General features: G+C 41.7%; 1 protein-coding gene across 1 annotated transcript; it reads right to left on the minus strand.

Moving 5' to 3' along the window:
- Nucleotides 1-708: 708 nt before the first annotated feature.
- On the minus strand, nucleotides 709-18,830 carry brwd3 (bromodomain and WD repeat domain containing 3). The gene is made up of 39 exons (XM_053331517.1): nucleotides 18,686-18,830; nucleotides 18,485-18,543; nucleotides 18,356-18,385; nucleotides 18,127-18,186; nucleotides 16,321-16,471; nucleotides 16,051-16,149; nucleotides 15,475-15,635; nucleotides 14,598-14,819; nucleotides 14,247-14,347; nucleotides 14,080-14,150; nucleotides 12,647-12,747; nucleotides 12,396-12,541; nucleotides 12,144-12,294; nucleotides 11,908-12,042; nucleotides 11,696-11,824; nucleotides 10,634-10,859; nucleotides 10,368-10,511; nucleotides 9,747-9,927; nucleotides 9,551-9,644; nucleotides 9,261-9,431; nucleotides 8,928-9,001; nucleotides 8,645-8,837; nucleotides 8,456-8,566; nucleotides 8,230-8,337; nucleotides 7,639-7,763; nucleotides 7,457-7,539; nucleotides 7,264-7,375; nucleotides 7,038-7,099; nucleotides 5,631-5,786; nucleotides 5,411-5,531; nucleotides 5,161-5,286; nucleotides 4,963-5,038; nucleotides 4,796-4,846; nucleotides 4,566-4,694; nucleotides 4,298-4,450; nucleotides 4,039-4,208; nucleotides 3,660-3,748; nucleotides 3,206-3,322; nucleotides 709-3,102 (listed from the first exon to the last, which is right to left on the minus strand). The coding sequence occupies exons 1-39, from the start codon at nucleotides 18,717-18,719 to the stop codon at nucleotides 2,189-2,191; spliced, it is 5,436 nt and encodes a 1,811-aa protein (XP_053187492.1). The 5' UTR covers nucleotides 18,720-18,830; the 3' UTR covers nucleotides 709-2,188.
- Nucleotides 18,831-22,144: the final 3,314 nt, after the last annotated feature.

The raw sequence follows: 22,144 nt of genomic DNA on the forward strand, positions 1-22,144 counted from the left end.
AAAATATGAATCATCATAGTCTTCTCACACTCAACCAGAATAATTTCCAGACACCAGTTAATGCTGCTGCTCAGAGCGCCCTCAATGCTGATTTGTGTTTTTATCTCTGTGAACTCAAAAACTCTTCAGCCCAAAAAAAAAAAAGAAAAAAAAAAAGAAGATAAAACCCTCCGAGGGCTCTCTCTCTCTCTCTCTCTCTCTCTCTCATGTAGGTGACCACACAGAGCGATGAGGAGGTGGGTTTGGATTTGAGCCCCCAGCGTTAAAAAGGATTATTTGTGAGTCAGCTTTCCTGGCATCTCCTGACTGGACTCTACTGCTGATTCAATTCAATTCAATTCAAATCCCCCCGCCCCTCCCTCCCCGTCCCTCTCCCTCCCCGTCCCTCTCCCTGACTGACGACTGCACAAGCTTTAAAGTAAACATGATTGGTGCGACAAAAATGCATCTTTTCTTGCAAGAGAGAGGGAGGGACAGCTTGGAGTTAGACGTGAGACCGATGGGAGACTTGAGAAATGCAAACCGATCGGTCACGGGTTATAAAACTCAGGAGAAAAACTAGACAAAGTGAATCTGACACCCACTCAAACACCTGATTGTAGTATATCATGGTTAAAAAAAGCCACAATGTGTGCAGTTGATCCACCCAAAAGCTAGAAAACCCATCAGTCCACAGATGGCTCAACGAGGAAAGGGGGGAGAGGGGGGGCTCAACACATTATAACACAAAGGGCTGATACTTTGCCGCTTTCAGCCGACAGAAATCATGATGCCTAACAGATGAGGCCTTGAGCTCTGAATACTATCCACAGGTTGAAAAAGGGATTTCTATAGTTACATCCTGTTTCATTTGTTCAAACTTTTAAAACATTCTTACACAAAATTCATGAGAGGTTTAGTCCCCATTTCTCCTTCTCTGTTATATTTATTACTCAGCTGCCACATGGAGTAGATAAATGTGCAAAATATTTCCTTTTTCCTCGTCGCCATCAATGCACGAGACAGTTAAAGTATAATACAATGGAAAAATAAATATTTCTGTGGAAGAGAGTTGGCCATGGGAACCCTTTGCCAAGAAGGTGTCGCAGAAGCAACAATAAGTGGATCCATTCGTGTGATCCGTCAGGGAAAAAAAAAACAAACAAAAAAAACCCAGCCATACAAATACAAACAGGATGCAGTGGCTTTCCTTTTTTTTCTTCTTTTTTTTTTTTGACCCAAGACAAAAAAGAAAAATCACTTTTACCCTTTAAAAAAGCACCCAGCTCTAACTAAATAACAGAATTAAAGAGCCAAAAAACAACAAATAAAATAAAATTTAAAAAAATTAAAAAAAAAACAGTCCACACCACCAAAAGGAAGCAGGAGAAAACATTCACAGGCCAAGGTGGTCAAGTTGTGTGACAAGGGCTGTAGGAGCTGCTAATGTACTCTGATTTAGGCCTCTCTGATTCTTCAGTATTGCTACTCCTCAAACTCCACTCGTCTCGACTCCAGCCACAAACACAAAAGACAAAATCTGAATGACCTGCGCTCTGAAAACTAAGGCTTGTGGTTAGTGAGGAAATACCAAGTACCGAAAAAGTTGACATCAGTGACCTTAAGTGATCCTGTGTCTCACGGCGGTCATGACCGAGCAAGCGACCACTAGCACGAGAGAGAGAGTTCTTGATTTGTTTCTTCATTGACGAACTGAAAATTAAAATATGAGCACCGATTTTTGGCATCTCTGCATCCTTCTTTGGTGAGCAGTAGTTGTGGGTGAGAGGGATGAGAGGAGTAGAAGTAGGAGGGGTATAGTGTTTAGTACAGGATGAGACACAAGGAAGAGAAGGAGGAGGAAAAAAGGGAAGAGGAGGAGGAGGAGGAAGGGAGCAGTGCCGTGTCTAGAGGCTCCTCCAGCGAGCAGTAAGGCCGAGGTGAGTTAGTCCGGTTGGAGAGGGTCCGTGTTGAACAGTAGCTCTGTCGGCCGGGGAAAGGAAAACTCCCCGGCAACACGTCATGAGCACCAGCTATCAGTTTGAGAGTCAAAGCAGTTTCAGATAAAAAGAAAAATCATATATATATATTTTATATATACACACTTGTACAAAAACAAAGAAAAAAAAATCCCTGCAGTATTCCTCGTATTTAAACTGTTTGTCTTTTTTTTTTTTTTTATAGCTGAGGTTTGAAAAGGGGCGACGTGTCAGTGACTCCAGCCCATCAGGTGGCTGACACGGGCTTTCTCAGTCATACGGCGTACCCGTCCTGAGCGGGACATGCCCAGGTTGAGGGGGTCTTCCTTTGACCCATGGCCATCATCCTCTGACTCGTCCCTGTACAAAACTGTCCTGCGACCCTGGTTACGTGTGCTGACCCGCCGAGACCTGCACTGACTACTTCTCAGACTGTTAGCTGCTGCTGCTGCTGCCCCTCTCTGCACCTCAGAGTTGTCATCGTCCTCCTCCTCTTCCTCAGGTTCCTCTTCCTCCTCAGGCTCCTCCTCCTCCTCTTCGTCCTCTTCCTCCTGCTCGTTCTCTTCCTCTCCCTCTTCGTCCTCTTCCTCCTGCTCGTTCTCTTCCTCTCCCTCTTCGGGTTTTTCATGCAGCTCTTGTTGTTGTTTCTGCTGCTGCTCTTCTTCCTCCTCCTCCTCTTCCTCTTCCTCCTCCTCTTGTTCTTCTTCATCCTCTTCCTCCTCCTCTTCGTCTTCATCTTCCTCTTCCTCCTCCTCCTCCTCCTCCTCCTGTACCGGCAGCTGCACTCGTGCTCTTTTAGGTCTCTGTGCAACTTCCTCTGCTCCTCCTCCTCCTTTGTGTTTCCTTTTCCCTGAGGCCGCCACCTTTCCCTTAGCTGAGAGGCGCAGCGACAGGCAGGGGGCTTTGCTGTAGTCGTGATCTCCCCCCTCCACGTACTTCTCCATCTCGGAATCTGAGCCGTTCTCGCTGTCAGACGAGGAGGAGGACGAGGACGAGGACGAGGAGCCGGACGACGACGAGGACGAGGAGGAGCTGGAGGATCCTGACTGCCCCTTGTCGTCGTCATCGTCGCCGGACTTCGGCGCCTCTCGCCTTGGCCGCTGCCTGGAGCCGTTACTCAGATGGGAGTTTCCCCGTTGCCCTGCTGCAACACAAGAGGAAGACTGCTTCAATTCTGAATTGTAACTGTTAAAATGTTTTGACGTGACGGGATGTGAATACGTTTTAGTTTGTATGGTTTCTAATACCTGACTTCTTCACTGGAGTTGCTTGGCTGCGGGTCACCCGTTGGTTTCTGCTCGTCCCTGAACTTGGGGAAGAAGACTGCATGTCCTCTTCCTCTGCTACACTGCTGCTTTGTTGAGCTAAAGCAACAACACGGTGTTAATTAACAATCTGGACTTTAAATCACTTTACTTTTCATGAGCAACTTCTGGATCGCTGAACATGTGTTGATACTATATTTGTAAAGGAAAATCATTTTAACATGGATGATTTTATTTTTTATATTTATCTGAGGGACAGCAGTGAGAATAACTCAACCCTGCTAAAGATGCCACTCAGGTGAGATCAGCTTATAACCTTAACAACACAAGGAGGTTACAGTAGAACCACTGTCTCTGGGTGAGATTAAGACTTATTTTCCCCAATTCTAATAAAGCAAGATCTTGAATGACACAAGCTGGAGTAGAGCGGCCATACCTTGATATGATCTCTGAGAACGATTCTTCTTTGTGGTCCGGGATCTTTTCGGCTTTGACACCTTCCCTGACTTGTGCTTCCCTTTAGGGCTGAATATACAGAAAGAGAGTAAAGAAGAGTATAGTAATGAGTAATGAAGTGCATTTTATAAGTGTAGCATGCCAGGGTGTTTAGTGACAGTTCTATAGCCAAGTTTGAATGACCAGACTAAAGGAGAAAAACACCAATAAACACCATTTTTAAGATTTATAAAGATGACTGTAAAGTGTAAAACAGGACTCTCATCTGAGATATTTTCAGGAGCCGCAGACACACCGCATGCACCGGGATGAAAACGATCATTTGATAGAGTGAAAGGTTTGTGAATGAGGCTCGGTACCTCGGGGATGGACTATTAGGCGGGGAGCTGCCTCCGTTGTGCAATCTACTCCTGTAACTGATCCTCTGACGAACCCGCCGTTCATTCTGAAGGGCGGACTTGAAGTCGGAGATGATGGAGATGATGTTTTTTTCAAAGAACGCCGACAAGCTTAGGGTCATGGTGTAGATCTGAATGTGAAACAAGAAAAGTTCAGTGTGTCTGTTTTTGTTTTAACTCAGCCGTGATAACCTTACTCCTTCATTCTCTGCTGCTTCACCTGTGATTTCTTGTTGGGTGTGTACGCTTTAGAGTTGCTGAAAATGAGGCGGATGTCTTTGGCGTACTCCATCGGATCCTGGTAATTTCCCACAGCCAGCGCCTCTGACACTGTACCCAGATCCATGGGAGTGTCGATGATGTCTCGATAGTCCTGAACAAAAACAAGGTAGAGAGTAGAGATGTTCATGTGATTGCTTTTTTTTTTTTTTTTAATGTTGTATTTATTTCTAATTTGGTAGCGTTTTAGCTGTAAGAGGTAGTTTTACCGGATACTCAAAAAGATCCACAGGCTGTCTGAATGGTTCAGAATCAGGGGAGACCATCATGCGACGCAGCAGCTCTCGGCATTGATTTCGCCACACTTTCACGTCTAAAGCAACACCGCGCTTCGCTCCCTGGAAGAGAGAAAGAGTGCTCTAACACACAGCGAAAACTCACAGAGACCAGAGCTACTGCAGATGTTTAAAAAATGTCATAAAAACTGGAGTCTCCTTACCCCATGTCCTGTAGATGTCCCCGGAGTGTCAGAGTCCACATCCAAATCGCCCTGCAGAGGAACACATTCAAACCCCATGTTACCATTTATGGCAAAAGTAAAAAACAAAAAAAAACAAACACTTGAACTATACCTTTAAATGTATGCTCTACACAACTCAGCCTTACCTCATCTTCTCCTCCACTACTGATCTCACACTTCAGTTTGTGATACAGATCCAGGATGTCTGTGCAGCTCTGATCCCTGAGCGAGACAGAGCACCAAAGGAATCAGACGTGTTGGAGTATTCAATGCTCCCGTGTTTGTTTTAAAAACGTTAAAAGCAGTAACGAGACGGCTGTAACATAAGGACCATGAAGTCTTACCCAATATAGCGGAGGAGAACGTCAGTCACCACTTTGGCTGATGCTACAATGGGGGTCTGGGGCTCGTTGAAAGTGCGGGCGTTGTGTTCAATGTAGCGCACCTCCCACATTAACGCAGAGATCCGCCTGCGGCAGAGAAGAATATCAGCAAATGTTGACACTTCGGTATCAAGATTTTGTATTTGTGGAGGGGGGGGGGGGGGGGGGAGGGGGCAGTGCGTTTCTGTTTGGGTTGCGTGTGCTGCTCCACCTGTGGAAGCGGTTCTCCAGTCGTTTGCGGATGGTGCTGAGGTCAGTGGGGTAAGCCACGGCAGTGCAGTACAGAGGGTAGTCCCGCAGATTTACAGGTAAAGCAAATGCCTTGGCTACATCTGTGGACAAACAGAAGAAGGAAAAAGAAGATCAAACCAGGCAGAGACGAACATGGTCAGAACTTTCCTGAACCTGTTATCCAACTTTCAGTGGCTTACCCAGTGTAAGAAGCTGATCGATGCCTGCAATGACTCTCTCACAGTCTTCGTCCCGTGTGTGAGCCCCCCATTCTCCTTCCTGAGGCGTATACAGCAGAGCCTTTAACTCCTCCTCCGCCACCTCTACACCATCACCGACCTGTTCCGGCAATGCAGCTGATGGCACAACAAAAGTCGGAGAAGAATAAGGGTAAGGGTCAGGGTTAGGGTTTCCAGAAACTAAAGCAGTATTTAGCTGATTGACTGCACATATAAAAGCTACTATGAATTATGGACAAATCACTATATTGCTGCTGGATTGAAAGGATCGAATTCGTCTGCTGTGAGCAAATTAAAATGTCAGTATTGTGAAAAGTAACACTTTAAGATTGACGTGCCTGTTCCAGTTTAAACACGAATCGACTGTTTGGCTGTCAAAATGGAAACACTGCCATTTGAAAAGAAAAGTAAAGTCATGAAGTCCTTTGATAAAGAAGGTAATCAACTATTCAAGAATATATGAACAGGTCAAAGCCTCTAAATGAGGAAATGATAAACCACTTATGCCCACAAAACACATGGTTAACCTTTTTGAAAAGGAAATTATGCAGTATGTTAAGTCCTGAGTACCTTCAACCTGTGGTGAATGACTGAAGTGATTTTGCCGGTGCTTTATAAAACCATTATTCTACATGAGAAGTTTTTTAGATGACAAAGAAAAAAACAGAAGCTGATGAATGGCTCCTGATTTTTTATTTTTTGTTAGGGATGACAACAGAGAGTTAGAGCTTTTAATAAAATCCCTGGAATTCATAAAAAATAAAATACTGTGTGTAAGCTGAATCAATGAATAAGATATTGAACTATTTTTTATATATATGGGTTATATTATCTAAGTTCACCTGTCTTTTGTTTACGTGCAGATCATTTTAATGAACATACTGCTCTATAGTCACAGTTCATTATACAATTTTGCAATGTTTTGATGGATGCTCGCATTATTTACTTGAGATTGTGTCTTGTTCTCTCAGCATGTCTTTTCTGAGCAGCTTCTTTCTTTTACCTCATGGTGATTTCTAATGAGGTTATGGGAGTGAACAGGAAAGAAACTGCTGCTCTGATTCACAACTACTGTGAACCCCTACTCATAAAAATGCACTTCAATTTCATCTCCAAACTAATTTAATGGAGGGGAAATTTATCAGCCATTTCTTGAGCAAAAATCTACATTTATGAAGTATTTATTGCCCATATTGAAAGGAAAGGGTGTGTTATACAGTATTGTAAGTATCTCTACAATGTTTATGGTGTACAATGGTGTTTAAAATGTGCACATCTTGTCAGTTTATGATCTAACTGACAATCATATTAAGAAATGAACTGTGCAGGTTTATTAACAGGTGGATTTTTCATATTAATACTACTGACCTTCCTCAGGAATAGGTTCCATGTCCCAGGGACTCATTTTCTCCCGCTCACCATTATCCCACCTGATAAAACAAGAACATTCATTAATGAGAGATTATTATCACTTATTTGATTTAATGTTGAGTGACCAGGTCAGCAAAGAAGAACATGATATTAACAGAAAGTAGTGCTGCTGCGTTACTGTGGAGGATACACCACAAACCTTAGAGAGATACAGAAAACTTACTTCACTGCATAACACTGAAACAGGCTATCTGGATACTCTGGCTGCAGAGGCTCCTGGTCCTCCACAGAGCCAAACCACCAAGCGTCGTCAATGATGCTGCGGAACCTCATACCTGAAGAGTGAGAGAAAGACCTTTGAAGTGAAGGACAGGACACTGTCCAAAACAATAAGCAAGAGCTGGGGACAGACTTACCTGGCTGCCAGTTGTGCTCTCTAGCCTCGTTATAAAACTGCTGCAGGACCAGAAAATCTATGACATCAGGCATGTCATGGTACCTGAGGAGTGTGGGAATGAAAAACGTAGTCAAATGCATGGGCTTAAATTAACTGATCATCTGTCATCTAGTGTATGTATATGTATGTATAAATACTCACTTTAAGGAGAAAGACTCATTGGTCATCTTCCCTGAGACTGGGTCCAAGAAAGCCAGTTTGAGGCAGCAGAGGGTTGGAGGTCCCACTTCATACTTTATTCCAACAACCTTCACAGATTCCTGATCCTGGAGGGGCACAAGAAAATCCATAGAAGATAAGACTCGAGATGAATGAGAAAGATGAAGAATGAAAACAAGTAAGGACTACAGCTAATACAGTGAATACAGTTTGGTGTTGTAGCTCATTTGAGGTGAAATCCCATAAGTGGCGATTAGCGGCCACATTCTGCACACTAATGTGGAATTCAGATGCAAGATTCTTCCATCCATAGCAACGCCACAACAGCTTTATGAGAGATGCTAGAACCAGCAGACCTATTGCCAACTATCATGCTATGATAGTTGGCAATAGCCACACAGTCAGCCCATTCCTATGCTATAGATGTTATGGAGTTAGAGGCACTGTGGGGTTTATGTTACATACTGCTGTCACATACCGTCATATGACTTGTTGGAATATCTACTGTGTGTGAAGGTAGTGGTTAACCTGATAACTCTGCACTTCAACTTTGAAACAACAAAAGAGCCTCACCCTGAGGTTGAGTTTGTTCCAAGGCTGTTTCTGAGGGTTGATGCTGTATGCTTTGGCCCTGCGGACAGCCCGGACATATGCCTGATGGCCCTGTTTGAAGTAGATAAGCTGGAGGAAGAAGACGGGACGATCAAGAACAAAGTGTAACAACACAATTAACAAATAAATATTGACTAGTCAAAAGACATCATGAAGACAATATGATGCTGAGAAGGTCACTCCCTACCTCATCTCCCATCTGTGGAACAAAAGGGGAGCGGTGTGGGATGGTTTCCATTATCCAAGCTGGTGGCAACCATTCCTCCGCATCAAGTCCAGCCAGAGAGGATGTGGGTTTCTAAGTAAATATCATTTGTTAGAACGCAAGTTTTGAAGTACAGGACGAAAGAAATAACTACAGGTGATGTTAGCTCACTTGTTTGGTCTCCTTGGGCTTCTTCCTCTTCTCATTTTCCCTCGTCTGGGCCTCGTTTGCCTTGTCTTCTCCTTCCTCCTCTTCAGAGCTGCTGTATTCTGGGCGCTTAACAGGCCTCCTGGTCGTTCGCTTCGGTGGCTGAAGGTTGATCCCAGCATCGGCGGTCCAATCCGAATATTCACTGGAGGAGTCACTGGGAGAGAGTGACGGAGGGGTGTTGTTAGATGGGTAAATATATTTTAACTGTGTCTCCGAAAACGTGATTCAGTCAAAAGATACTTACCTGGAGCTGCTCTCACTCTGCCACCGAGCTTCACCATCAGAGGAAGCATCGCTGGGCTCCGCCTGTTCCGTTGCCTGTCAACACAGACAAAAAACACCTTTATCATTACGGATGCAGTGCTTGCTGCATGAACCTCTCTGATTTGATGGTATTTTTTCAAATTCTTTTTGGGTGATTTTATTAGTGTACTATTTCCAGCATTTAATTTGACCTGATATAAAATCAAAATATCCAGATTATTGTCAAACTTTCTCAAGGGTGTGTTTTTGAAATTCTTTACACGTGCACACATGTATTATGTGTGGATGTGAAGTGTAGAGAGATGAGACGTACATCTCTATCGCTGTCTGAGTCTACTTGGCTGTCAGAATTGCGTCGGTTGTTGGAATTTCGACTCCTGTTCCTGGGACGGCGGACTTGAGCTGAGCGGGTCTGATAGGCGTGCTGCTGCTGCTTCTTCTTTGTCGGCCGCAGGGAGCGCAGGCGCGTGGTCAGCAGATCGGTCTGTAAAGTGCAGACGGAGGAAAAAGGAAAAATGAGCGGAGCAGAAACTGGCATGGATTGTATTTTGTAATTTTTGAGAACAACTGTGAAGTAAAGAATAATGTGTAGATGGCACAAACCTTGGGTGTGCAGTTCACTGGTTTCTTCCTCCTTTCGGCATTGTACAGAGAACATTCCATGTCGGCTTTGGCTCGTCTGCACTCCTCCATAACTCTGATGAAAAGGTAATCATTTCCATCATCAAATATACACAATTACTACCAAAAAAATAAAAGAAACTGTTTTGTCTAATGACATTCTCTCCATCTGCCTCACCTGAATGTCCCATGTGGCACTTCATTGACCACCACTCTGCGGCTCCAGGCCAGCAGGTCCCTCTCAGTGGCCACCTGACTGCGCAGGGCATTATGCTGCATCTGCCACACCCCGTCCACCTGCCCACTCCTGCGGGTTTCAGCAGTTGGAGAGGATGGCACCAAGTCTTCTGCATCACCAGCTAAAAAACAAAAAAAATTTGGTTACATTTGATAATACAGAAACATGACAAATATGAAGTCTCTCGGCTCGACGCATTTTGGAGTTCTTTAACGTTATATTTTGGCAAAAACTGACAGTCCGGGAAGTTGTTATTAGATTTGAAGTGTTTCTTAAAGTGGCTCAATTGTGTTTAAGAGTGCTGTGTTGATTGATGTGTGAAGAGGTTTGGCTCTGAGCTTTGGGCTCAGCTGCTTTTACAAGCGTCCCGTATCATGGCATTTTTAAGATAAAAGATAATGATTAATCGGTAAATTGATCATTAATTTTCCCCATGATCGATCAAGAAAATGTATTCAAATGCCCATCCCTAGTTACCACTCCTCTCAAATCAATCAAAAGCTGCTATTTGTTTGATGATAGGTTTAACTCCAAATGGTTTCTTTGAAAAGTAAAACATACCTTCTTCTTCCTCCTCAGCCTGCTCTTCTGGGTTCTGACGCTCATCCTGCTCGTCCTGCAACTGTCTGATGAGACTGTCCAACAGGCTTTCTCTGTTCTCCCCTGTTTGCTGGCCAAGTACCTGCTCAACCAACTCTCCTTCACCTACAAAGCGACAAAAAGAGGCAGAGCTTAGGGCAAACAAGATCTTGACAAACTGTCAGTGATATTTCCTAAATTAAAACTAGCGTTTTCAATGATTTGAGTAATGAGCAAGAGGGTTTTACTGTTTGCCATGTATCCTAGTTGAGGTACTAGCTGGTCCTCCTTGCAGTTCTCTCTTCCTGGCACCAGGCGCTGGTAGTGAGGAGGGTGAGGATTCCCATCGACGTCCACCAGGAAAGGTGAAGGCATGAGGTGTGGGGCCTGCTGCGTCTGCTCATCCAGGACGTAGTTATTAGCATCACGAATAAGAGGTCGGTAGTCCGTGTGGAAAAACATCTGATCAGGAATCTGGAGGGGATGAAGAATAGTTTTGTGTTAACAGTGAGATAAAGAAAGTTAAAACTGCTGCTGGATCATTGGGGCTTAAATTCAGGTCTTAAGATTAAAGAACAGTGTGTGTAACTACAAATCCACCAAGCAGTCTAGCTGTATTGATTTCACTTCATTGCTGAAGTACAGGTCCAAAAAAATGTGTGTGTGTGTGTGTGTGTGTGTGCATGTGTGTGTAGTAGTAGATAGACCAGAGACTGTCACTAAACTTTTATGGAGCAACTATAGCTTTCTCCACGTGGTTGCAATATAATTCCAAACAAAAAGCAGCTAACTCGTGCTGAGGGATTAGATAAGCTTTTTCTTCAATTACCCCAAATTATGAGTTTACAGGACTGTAAATTTCTGCAGTTGAGTAACAGCAAGCAGATAACAGGAATGTTGATGTTGTCTTTGTTTAACGATAAACTAGAAAAATGTTGCTTCTAGGCTACAGCCTAATAAAACTCTTAATTGCCTTTACTCTAAGAGGAAATGCTTTGGATCTATTATTTCAAAGACATATCATGAATGAACCCGTTCACTGTGTTGACTGGCTGGTTGCCTGTCCATGCCATGTCATTCCAAATATTCCACCTATTTTATGTATGCCTACTTTATTTTATCTAATGAGTGGACAGGAATGCTTAAAATGTCTTTTTACTGTAAAGTGTTGCAATATACGGGCATTTGCAGGGATACAGTGACTCGCAACTTTAAAAGAAGGGAGGACGGTAAAGTGAGACCAATGGCCCCTTAAACTCTCTACTTCTGCACCCTTGGTGGAGGGTAAATATGTGGCAACAAACGCTTACCTTCTCATATGGTTTGCTGCAACCGAAGCCAAAGATGAGCAAATGTCCGTGGGAATCAGTGCAGGCAAAATGCTGCCCATCAGCTGAGAACTTGCAGTCATAAATAGCACCGTGGCCTTGTCCTTCGATCTGGAAACAAATAATTTCATTAAACTTAAAGATAGCGTGAAAAACAAAAACACCACTGGTGGTTTTTAATGATTCTCAGTTACCATGTTGAAGAAGTTGCGGATCTTAGCTCCCTTGGTCAGGTCCCAGATGTAAATGTTGCCATCGTGACCGGCAGATAGCATGATGCGGGAGTCGAATGGGTGAGCCTCCATCACAAACACCTCATCGTCATGGCCCTTGAACAGAAAGAGAAACATTCAGAGTGGTTCGTGACACAATTAGTCAAAAACAGATGTGTAATGAATTTGTTGTTTCCTCTTGAAGGAGCTGCACTCACAGATAAAACATGCAGCAGCTGTCCAGTAGTTGTGTTCCACACTTTGAGCAGGTAGTTTGAAACCGCTGTAATGATGGTGTGATCCGCTCGGTCCCAGGCCACCATGGTCACAACCAGCTTGGTTTTATCATCTCCATTGGCAACAGAACTCCTGGAAGGAAAATATCACATATCAAATATCATGACTCACAATTCACGGAGACAGAAATGGCAACAGGAAACAATAGGAACTGAAACTGTTTACTCTATTACCCAGGCAGCCTGGCAGCCATGTCTAAAGAGACACTCTTCCACTCTTGTTGCTGGTAATGCCAGATCCTGGCTGTGCCATCACGACTGCCGCTCACGAACCTTAGGCTGTCGCTGTTATTGCTAAACTGGACTACTACAACTTTATCCTAAAAGACAGAAAAAGAAGACATATATTAAAGTTAAAAAGAACTTGTTTAAATGAGGTTTTAAGAGTAAAACTTTAAAACAACAATGATGGATCTTTTTCTTACCGTATGAGCATCCATCTCAGAGACCTTCATAGGAGTTTCAGCACCAAGGTAGTAAACCCTGATCATATGATCAGTGCCACCAGTAGCCATGAACATACCACCTATTTAAAATAAACATAGAATGAAATTAAAGCAGATCCTCTACTCCTGTGACTATTTACATATTTTCTCATTACATTCCCTCTCTATCTTAAAACAAAATATCAAAAGAAATCCCAGTTTGCAAAAAGTTACAATGTTTACGATAAATTCATTCAGATGGGCAACATTAGCAGTCCTCTCTTCATTATATGTATGCATTCAGTTATTTTCCAGCAGTTATACTGTCACTCAAATGATATTCTCACACTGAGAGTCCCTCGCTGTGTCAGAAATCACTCACTCATTCACACACTATATAGGGAGCTCATCAGCACAAAGAAAAAAGCACTTTCAGACATTACTCAGGCGCTGTTCATTATGTCAATGCATGATGGTAAATATTGCTTGGTTAGTGACCATCGGTTGTTCACTACTTTTCGCAATGCATTGTGGGATACTTTGAGTACACTATATAGCAGGGGTGTCAAACATGCGGCCCGTGGGCCAGAACCGGCCCATTGAGGGGTGCAATACGGCCCAGTTTCCTTCCTGTGGTCTTTTCCTTCCTTCTATCTGTCCTTCCTACCTTCCTTTTTTCCTTTCTTTGTTCCTTCCTTCCTTCCGTCTGTCTGTCCTTCCTCCCTTTCTTCCTTCTATCCTTCCTTCTATCCTTCCTTCTGTCCGTCCTTCCACTTCTCCTTCCTCCCTTTCTTCCTTCTGTCCTTCCTTCCTTCCGTCCTTCCTCCCTTTCTTCCTTCTGTCCTTCCTTCTTTCTGTCCTTCCTCCCTTTCTTTTTTCCTTACTTCGTTCCTTCCTTCCACTTGTCCTTCCTACCTTTCTTCCCTCCTTCCTTCCATCTGTCTTTCCTGTCTTTCCTTTCTTCCTTCCTTCCTTCCTTCCTTCCTTCCTTCCTTCCTATAATCCGGCCCACATGAGATCTAATTGGTCTGTATGTGGCCCTTGAATGAAAATGAGTTTGCCACCTCTGCTATATACGGTATAAGAATTCCCACCAGACATTCGGACAGCACTACAAAATGGCATACTCACTATGTAGTGCACTATATATGGAGTAGTGAGTGATTTAGGACACAGCCCTTGTCTGCAGTACCAGTGGGATGTTTGGACACACTTTCTCATTTAAGTGAATGGGCAAGTGTGTCCAAACTTGTGATGGTACTGTATTTGTTGCAATAAGCTAATACTAATGCTTATTATAAAACAATTATAAAACAGAAACATTGGATTTGTTTAACTTTTAGCAATTGGGACTGTTAAAAAGAGACTTACAACAACAGTGTTTTGTTATGTGTTGGACAATGAAATGTTGCCAGGCAATGAAATGCACTTACCACTGCTGAAGGAGGAAGTAGAGACCTGCACACCTGGACGTGACCGCTCAACAAATTTGACTGGCTGTTCACTGAGGAAGGAAGAAAGAAAAAGAAACAAAAAGCTGAAGTATTTCCATGATTTAAAAAAAAGAGTGGCAACTACCGCAGATGTCTCAAATACTTACTTGAACTTCATGCTGAGTGAGTGCCACTTCCAGAAACACACCATGCCGTCTGCACCTGTGGAGGCCAGGTACCGTGTTGTCCCTTTTACTGCCGGACAAAACTAAAAAAGGAGAAAGTCGGTGTTAGTCACAAGCATCATTGACCACAACAGCAATATGGTATTAAACAACTGATGCTGTGAAAGTTGACCTGAAGCAGAAAACCTTCGTTATTAGGTTAATATTAGACTTATAGACCTAAAGTGAAATCATTTTCCCTCTAAAAACTAAAGACTTTTACTGGCCAAATCAGCTGTTTTGAGCTTTACGTTCCAGGAAGTTAAAGCTGAACTCAAAATGAATCCGTCTCACCATTATAGATGTGATGGAGGCAGCGTGGGCCTGCAGAACGATAATGGGGGCGCAGGTACGTAAACACCAAACTCTGATGACTTTGTCGCAGCTGGCCGAGGCGATGAGGGTATTCTCGTAGTTGACGGCCATGTCACAGATCTCTGCTGAGTGGCCACGCAGTGTTGTAAGGAGACGGCCATCATCTGTGGCCCAGATTTTTACCAGGCAGTCATCAGAACCCTAAAAAATGTAAGACATTAGCCTCATGTAAAGAAGACACTTACTTATCATCTAGCTCCGTGAAGCTGTTGACAAAAAGGCCATTTCATCGTGATAATCATGTCATGGTGTCAGGTGAAAAAAAACAAAAACACTAATTGAAACGCTAAATTTCAAGTTTGATACATACTATGCTTTCAGTAAATACAGTCTCCCCTTCTGAGTCCAATGACGACATACTCCTGGCTTTTTTACTCTACTGAGATAACTAAAGGGTTGTTATGTTATTATCATTTTGTGCCTTTGTGGTTTACTCTGAACCCAGCTGCTGTGTCCTGGCGTAATCATCTAAATACCACAAGAGGTCACTGCATCTGATGTGACATAAACCTACTGCAGACGTGGAGTAACTGTAGATTACGAAACGAAATTCAGTTTCAATTTCTAAAAGTTAAGGTAACTTCATCATACCGTAGTTGGCTAATGTTATTACCTGCCTAATAAGGCACCAATTTGGAAAACCCCCATAAAAGTATTTTAAAATAGATTCTGAGCAACAGCAGATTGTTTGTCAGTTTGTCACATGAATGGATTTGCTGATGGAAAGATTAGCCGTTTATCTTTAGCAAACAATGCCACTTTGCAATAACCATCTGGCCTAGGAATCATTACTCACCGTAAATATTCGACGGCCGGTGCGGTCAAAGGCTACACAGTAGACTGAAGAAAGATGACCGAGGATACGTTTGTGTATCTTCATGTGTTGGTAGGAGGAAGACGGAAGGACCTGGCCAAAACGAGCTGTGCCTGTGGCCTGGCGAGCACCCATGATGGACACTTGATGTAAAGAGACATGAGAATGATTAATAAGAGCAATGGGCTGTTAGTTTTTGACCACTAGTAGTGCTCTGGAGCATATTTAATATGATATTGTGATACCCATGCTAATGTTTTGACACTATTCAACTGAGCTACAGATGGGTAACACCAAGAAATGCTGCAATGTGCCAACAAAGGCAGGAAAGAAAAGGATTCCAAGCAAGTATACACAGATGTAATCAATTTGGGAATTATTCAGCATGTTTGGTAAGTCTGAAGGATACACAGAATGGATTTTAATGACTGACACAGAATGTAAACAGACATGTTGTTTGTTTACAATAAAACTCCACAGAGCATCCTTCATTTCAGGTTCTGTTTTGGGTCCGCTTAATTGGAATAGATTTAAATAAATTTAAATAATTTCACACACCAACACTGGGAGAGTTTCCATTGCTGACCGGAGGTTCTGGTGGACGTCCTCGGTGGAGTGCAGCAACAGCGGAGCCACTGCATACTTTGTGGCTACAACCTAAATTTGACAAGCAGTAAATTAGAAAAAATAATGATTGTTGACATGAAAACATATCTACTGACAAGAAACCACAGAAAAACAATACATCTAAAAATGACAACAAGATTGGCATGTCCAAAAATACAGAGAGCAAAGAACAATGATGAATGGGAGGGAAATGGGTCTCACTTTTGGTGGTACGAAGCAAGGACTGTTTTCCCAGCCCCAGAAGTGTTTGGACTCCCGGGACACTAGGTGGGATCTCCTTCTCTATAAGTGGACCTATCCGCTGACAGATGTGCAGCAAGTAGTCTGCAGGAATGTGCTGGTTCAAAATCACCTGTAGGAGTCACAGACAAGTATATAAATAATTATACAAACAGACACAAACACAATAGTATAAGTTCAATCAATAAAGTCCATTATAATATGTAAATATGAAAGGATATAGGAGTTTAAGTAGGAATATCTACTTAATTAGAGCCATGATTAATCCATTAGCTACCCAACTAATTTGAAAATAGATTACTCATTTAGTCTTTTTTTTTTTTTTAAGTAAACAAATGTCCAAGATTTGATTCCAGTTTCTCAAATGTCAATGTTTTGTGGTTTCTTCAGCCTTCTATGATAGTAAACTGAATATCTTTGGGTTGTAGTCAAAAACAAGATATCTAAAAGGACATCACCTTGGGTTTTGGGACACAGTGATCTACGTCTTTCACAATTGTCTGACATATTACGGAACAAACAACTAATTGATTCATCGAGAAAAATAATCCACAGATGAATATAGATAATGAATATAATCACTAGTTAGATGGTGATGCAAATGGCTGCCTCGGTGTTGAGGAACAGCCTAGAACAGACAGTCAGGTCTGCAGAAAAGATTATTGGTGCCAACCTGCCCACCATCCAGGACCTGTACACCTCCAGAGTCAGGACACTGGCAGGGAAAATCATTGCTGACCCCTCACACTCTGGACATAACCTGTTCCAACTTCTCCCCTCTGGTAGGTGCTATAGAACACAGTACACCAAAACCACCAGACACAGGAACAGTTTTTGCCCTCTCGTTAACTCAGGCACTGTCTGTGCAATAACCCTGAAACACTATAATACCCACTACACCTACAACTTATATATATTTATTTTAGTCATAAATACAAAATGTGGAATACATTTCACTCACTACTATATATTTGAACAACCTGTAAATACTGTACACAACCACCATTTATAAGTATATAAAGTCACTTATTTTTCAACCTTTAATATTTATCTCATCACTTCTTGCACTATCTACATCCTGTTTATAGTTCACAAATGGTTTCAGTTATATAGTCATTCCTTGTGTATATCTCTGAAGATTGTGGTGTTGTTATTTTGTGTAAATAAATTGAGAGTTACTACACTAGTAAAATTTCTTGTGTAAACATACAAGAAATGGCTAAATAATGATTCTGATTAGTCACAGCCTACAATAAATATTACATTACTACCCAGCAATGCAGTAATAAGAAACCTCTTTACAGTTTGTTATGTTCTTCCCTCCCTGTTTATACATGAAAATGATTATAACTTTTATCATGAGTTTTACAGTGCAGCACAGTCCAGATAGAGGAGGGAGGGACAGAGAAGCTCACAGCCAATCAAAAGAATCTCTTTTAACCGCGCACTCATTGGCTCCAAGAGAAGATTGGCAGCGCCCTTCTTCTGGTTCAGCCAATCACGGCCCTCCTCATATCTATGTTCTCCTCCTACTGGCCCACACAATAGCAAAGCCTGTACACAGTTATTTATCAACAGGCCTATACTGATATAAATGTTTAAAATGTCTTAATATAAACCCAAACTCATAAAAATCCAATAAATCGATCGTCTAAATGGCCAACTAAGTTAAAATATAAACATCCGCATAAAATACATATTGTCGATAAAAACAGAAGTCGCACGCTTCGTTTGATTAAAAAGTTAATTAAGCCAATTCACACTCACCCAGTCGTGGAAGGTCCGTTTGTTTTTGTGTCCGTCCCAGCTCCATCGCTGCGGGACCAACTAAAGTTGAAAAAAGACAAGCTGGTTTTAAGAGATAGCACAGAACTGCCGGTGTCGCCCCGGCTCGGGAACAAACGCCAGTTCAAAATTACTGAAAAGTTGCGCACAAAATAGGAGGCAATACGGAAACCAGACATGAGAATAAACCAAAAGGTGCAGCTGTTCGTACCTCATACTCCTCCAGCTCCTCAATCAGTATCTAACAACACAGAGAGAGGAGGGTTAGCAGCTAGCTACGCATCTGCACGGTTTAACAGCCTTTTTCAGCTCGTATCTAAGTTATAGTAGAAAGTGTTACCTGTGCTGCTTTTTGACAAGGTCCAGACTGCAGAAACCTGGCAATGAGGTAATACAGCTCTGAAAGGAAACGCAGATGTATTATAGCCTGGTTAGTGCTGCTATCTGATGTTTCTATTGAGCTAACCTTAGCTAGCTTCGGGTTAGCACACAACTACAACATATTGGAAGTGCTAACATGTTTTTGTCCATCGGTACTCACCAGCTTCGATTTGTGAATATCCTTCTCTGGCCATCACTTGATAAGACAGGCGACATGAAGACGAATTGGTGTTTTAGCTTGCTCGTTAGCCGCCGGGTAGCTAACAGCAGCTAAAACAGGCTAGAATGGCCTCCTCCTGTCTCGAGTTGTTCCCTGAACCACCTGGTGCTTTGTGTTAGCGCCCTCCAGTGAGACAAAGCAACACTGGACGGCCTGTTTTTTCTTCAGAGGACATGAATACATATGACAAAACATCTGAAGATTCAGTTATACAGCCTTCAAACCAAATATTTCACTCTGAAATTAGATTATTATTAAATTATTCTCTAGTGCAAATACTTAAGATATATCTACCACATCATGTATAATGCAGGTTTGTGCGGATGTTGCTATTTTTCTGTGTGTTTTTACTATATTTTACTATATTATATTACAATGTACAGTCAGTTATATATGAAAAGTGTTCCTAATATTTTGTCCCCTTCGTGTATGTTGATTGAGTGGACAAAATATTAAGAACACCATACAATATAATGGACTACAGTACACCACCATCTGTCACTACAACCTCAATAATAAACATAAAGTAGAATTGTCATCTTTCAGACTGTGTCAATAAAAACTGAAAATGTATAAGCTTCGTAAAAGTAGATTTTGTGGAAGAACCCAACTACTAACAATAATAATAATTATACACTTTATTTTTATAGCATAATGCAACACAAAGTGCTTGACATAAAAGCTGATGATCACAGCATTTATGATAAAACAATAAAATAAATGAAGATTCAAATAAAACAGGATAAGGCAAGATAAAAACAACCTTCACTTAAAAATACTTCACTGGTAAAAAAGATGCATCTTGGGTGTAATAATGTAATCTGCCCCTCCCTGCCTTATAGTTCTGACCTCAGGAACAATCGGGAGGTTTGAGCCACAGGATCTAGCAGACACCTATGTCTCTTAACCATGTCAAAAAGATAAGATGAGGCAAAGCCATTCCCTGATGTAAACACCAATTAATGGATTTAGAATTAATTCTGTGATAAATACGTAATCAATGTAAAGACTGAGTCAGTGTCATCTGACATAAACTGACCTGATAAAGATTTACATGCTGATGTTAATGAGTATTGCAAACTTTGTACACACATCTTGTTTACTGAAAAGCTGCCCTGAAAAAATGCATTCCTGTCTCATACTAGGGCAGTATTTGGAGACCCTCACTCTAGGGTTAACATCTGGTTTTCATTTTTGAAGAGGCCTCCTTGACCTCAATGGTAAAAAAGGGAAGGTGCAGATTTTATTGTAAAGTGGTAAACAACATTTCCAAACTTAGCAGTAGGAACCAAATCACTCCAGCAAAATATCCACCGTTTTCATTTCTGACAGGATGAGTCTTAATGATTATGAGTAATTGAACATTATAATTATTGTATATCTTGGATGAAATGGGTCTTGTCATATGTTTCTACTAAACATGTTAAAGTACACTGAGAAACATTTTGTAAGCTTTTACTCAATAACAATTTGGGTGGATATTTAATTAAATCTGCTGGTAATAAAATGTAAATACAGTTACAGACATGTTTGCCTTATACTCTTTATTTTTGCACACTTTTTTGAAACATTTACACATTTTCAAATGAGTATAGTATACAATGCATGTTTTTATACCGTCTTTTCCATAACATACCTTAGCACTTTTGTATACATGTCATCATTTAGATACCATGTGTGTATCACCACTGTATGTGTGCAATTTCTAAGTGTGAAATTGATATTTTTATGTGCATGTGCTGTAACAGGTGGAGGTGGTAGGACCCAATAGCAGCACAGAACACCAGTGAGCAGTTTTAAATGATCTTTATTATATAGTCCACAAGGGAACTGAACAGGTATAGGCAGAATGCATAGGGCAACAGGCAGGGCTCAGGGTCACTGATGACACAGAAGGCAGCAGGTAAGATCATGCCAGTAGCACTCACGGAGTGCCGGAGGACGCCACACAGCCACAGGCAAACAGGAACAGGCAATACTCAAGGTTAGGGACAGAAGGCTGGCGCGTTTACTGGGGTAGACACAAAGAGAGGCGGTCAAAAGCAAGCAGGGTCGAAACCAGTCTGTAAATTAGTGCTGGAGGGTCTGGCATGAAGCAATTGTAAATGACAATCTGGCAAAGAGTGAGTGGACAACAGGAGTATATATACAGGCTTGATTACAAATGGAGTGCAGCTGAGAGTCCAGGTGATTACTGATGAAGGCCAGGTGAACAGAATTAACTGATGAGGTGGGTGTGGCTGATTAGCAGTAGTAGAGCAGGGGTGTGGTGAATGGAAAGTTACCAGCAGCAGCAGGAGGTTAACAGAGCAGATTTGTGACGTGCAATTTTTATGGAGCTTCTGTGACAAAAGAACGTCCCTGATGTGGGATTAATAAAGTATGTCTTAGTAAAGTCTAATACAAGACAGATGAATGACCAAAACAACTCTTTATTTGAAAAGTGTATTCATTTTAAGCACACTGATGTTTTAAAATGGCAAATCCTTTATAGTAATGCTGTAAAATGAACAAAAACTATTTTTTGTACACATGTTCACATAAAATCTTATAATGTGTCAGTGTAATTCTGAGACAAATTGACAGAAATAACTATTGAACAAGCTACTTTTGCACTCCCTGCATGCATACATTCACTTAAATAGAAACAGCCATGGAAATCTTGAGAACATGTCTGAGTCAACCAAGGTGAAGTCTTTAGTCATGGAAAATTGAAAGTAAATGTTTTATGATTCAAAACTGAAACTCAAATTCAGAATTAGGCCAGACCACAGAAATCAGTATGACTGACATAACATGCATCATGGCCTGGTATTACAGCTGTAAGGCACACTGATTGTTACTGGTTTTGCAAGTCGTGATTGCGCACACAGTCACATGTTCACTCACTCTCTTCAATGGACATAAAAAGGAAATTCTCTTGAATAGCATGCACAGTGGTCTCTCCAGTAATTATGCTTGAGAGCATAGGCAGTTTATAGATTATGTTCTTTTTTAATACATTTGAACCTGGCTTCACCCATCACAGATGCTTTGTTGATTGAAGGTCATTGCTCAGAAAGAAGAAAATAAAAATGTCACCATTGTTAGCTGTTCTCAGTACAACTCACACAGTGTATCCATGTACTAATATTTCAGACTCACCAGACTCCACGACCTATACTGGTATAAACAATCTTAATAATGATTCTATCATTTTAAATTTGTAACGCATAATGAACTGTAGATATTTAACCCACACTTTATATTATATTTATATTATATTATATATTTTTTGGAATGTGCACATGCAGGCAAAAAGTGTCTCCTGATTTAGAGCAGGCACTGGTACAATTTGAATAGTGTCTCCATGGCATGTAATCAGGAAGTTATGACAAAGCATAAGAAAGCATCTGACTA

This window comes from Scomber japonicus, chromosome 13 (genome assembly GCF_027409825.1).
Source record: "Scomber japonicus isolate fScoJap1 chromosome 13, fScoJap1.pri, whole genome shotgun sequence".
NCBI lineage: Eukaryota > Metazoa > Chordata > Actinopteri > Scombriformes > Scombridae > Scomber > Scomber japonicus.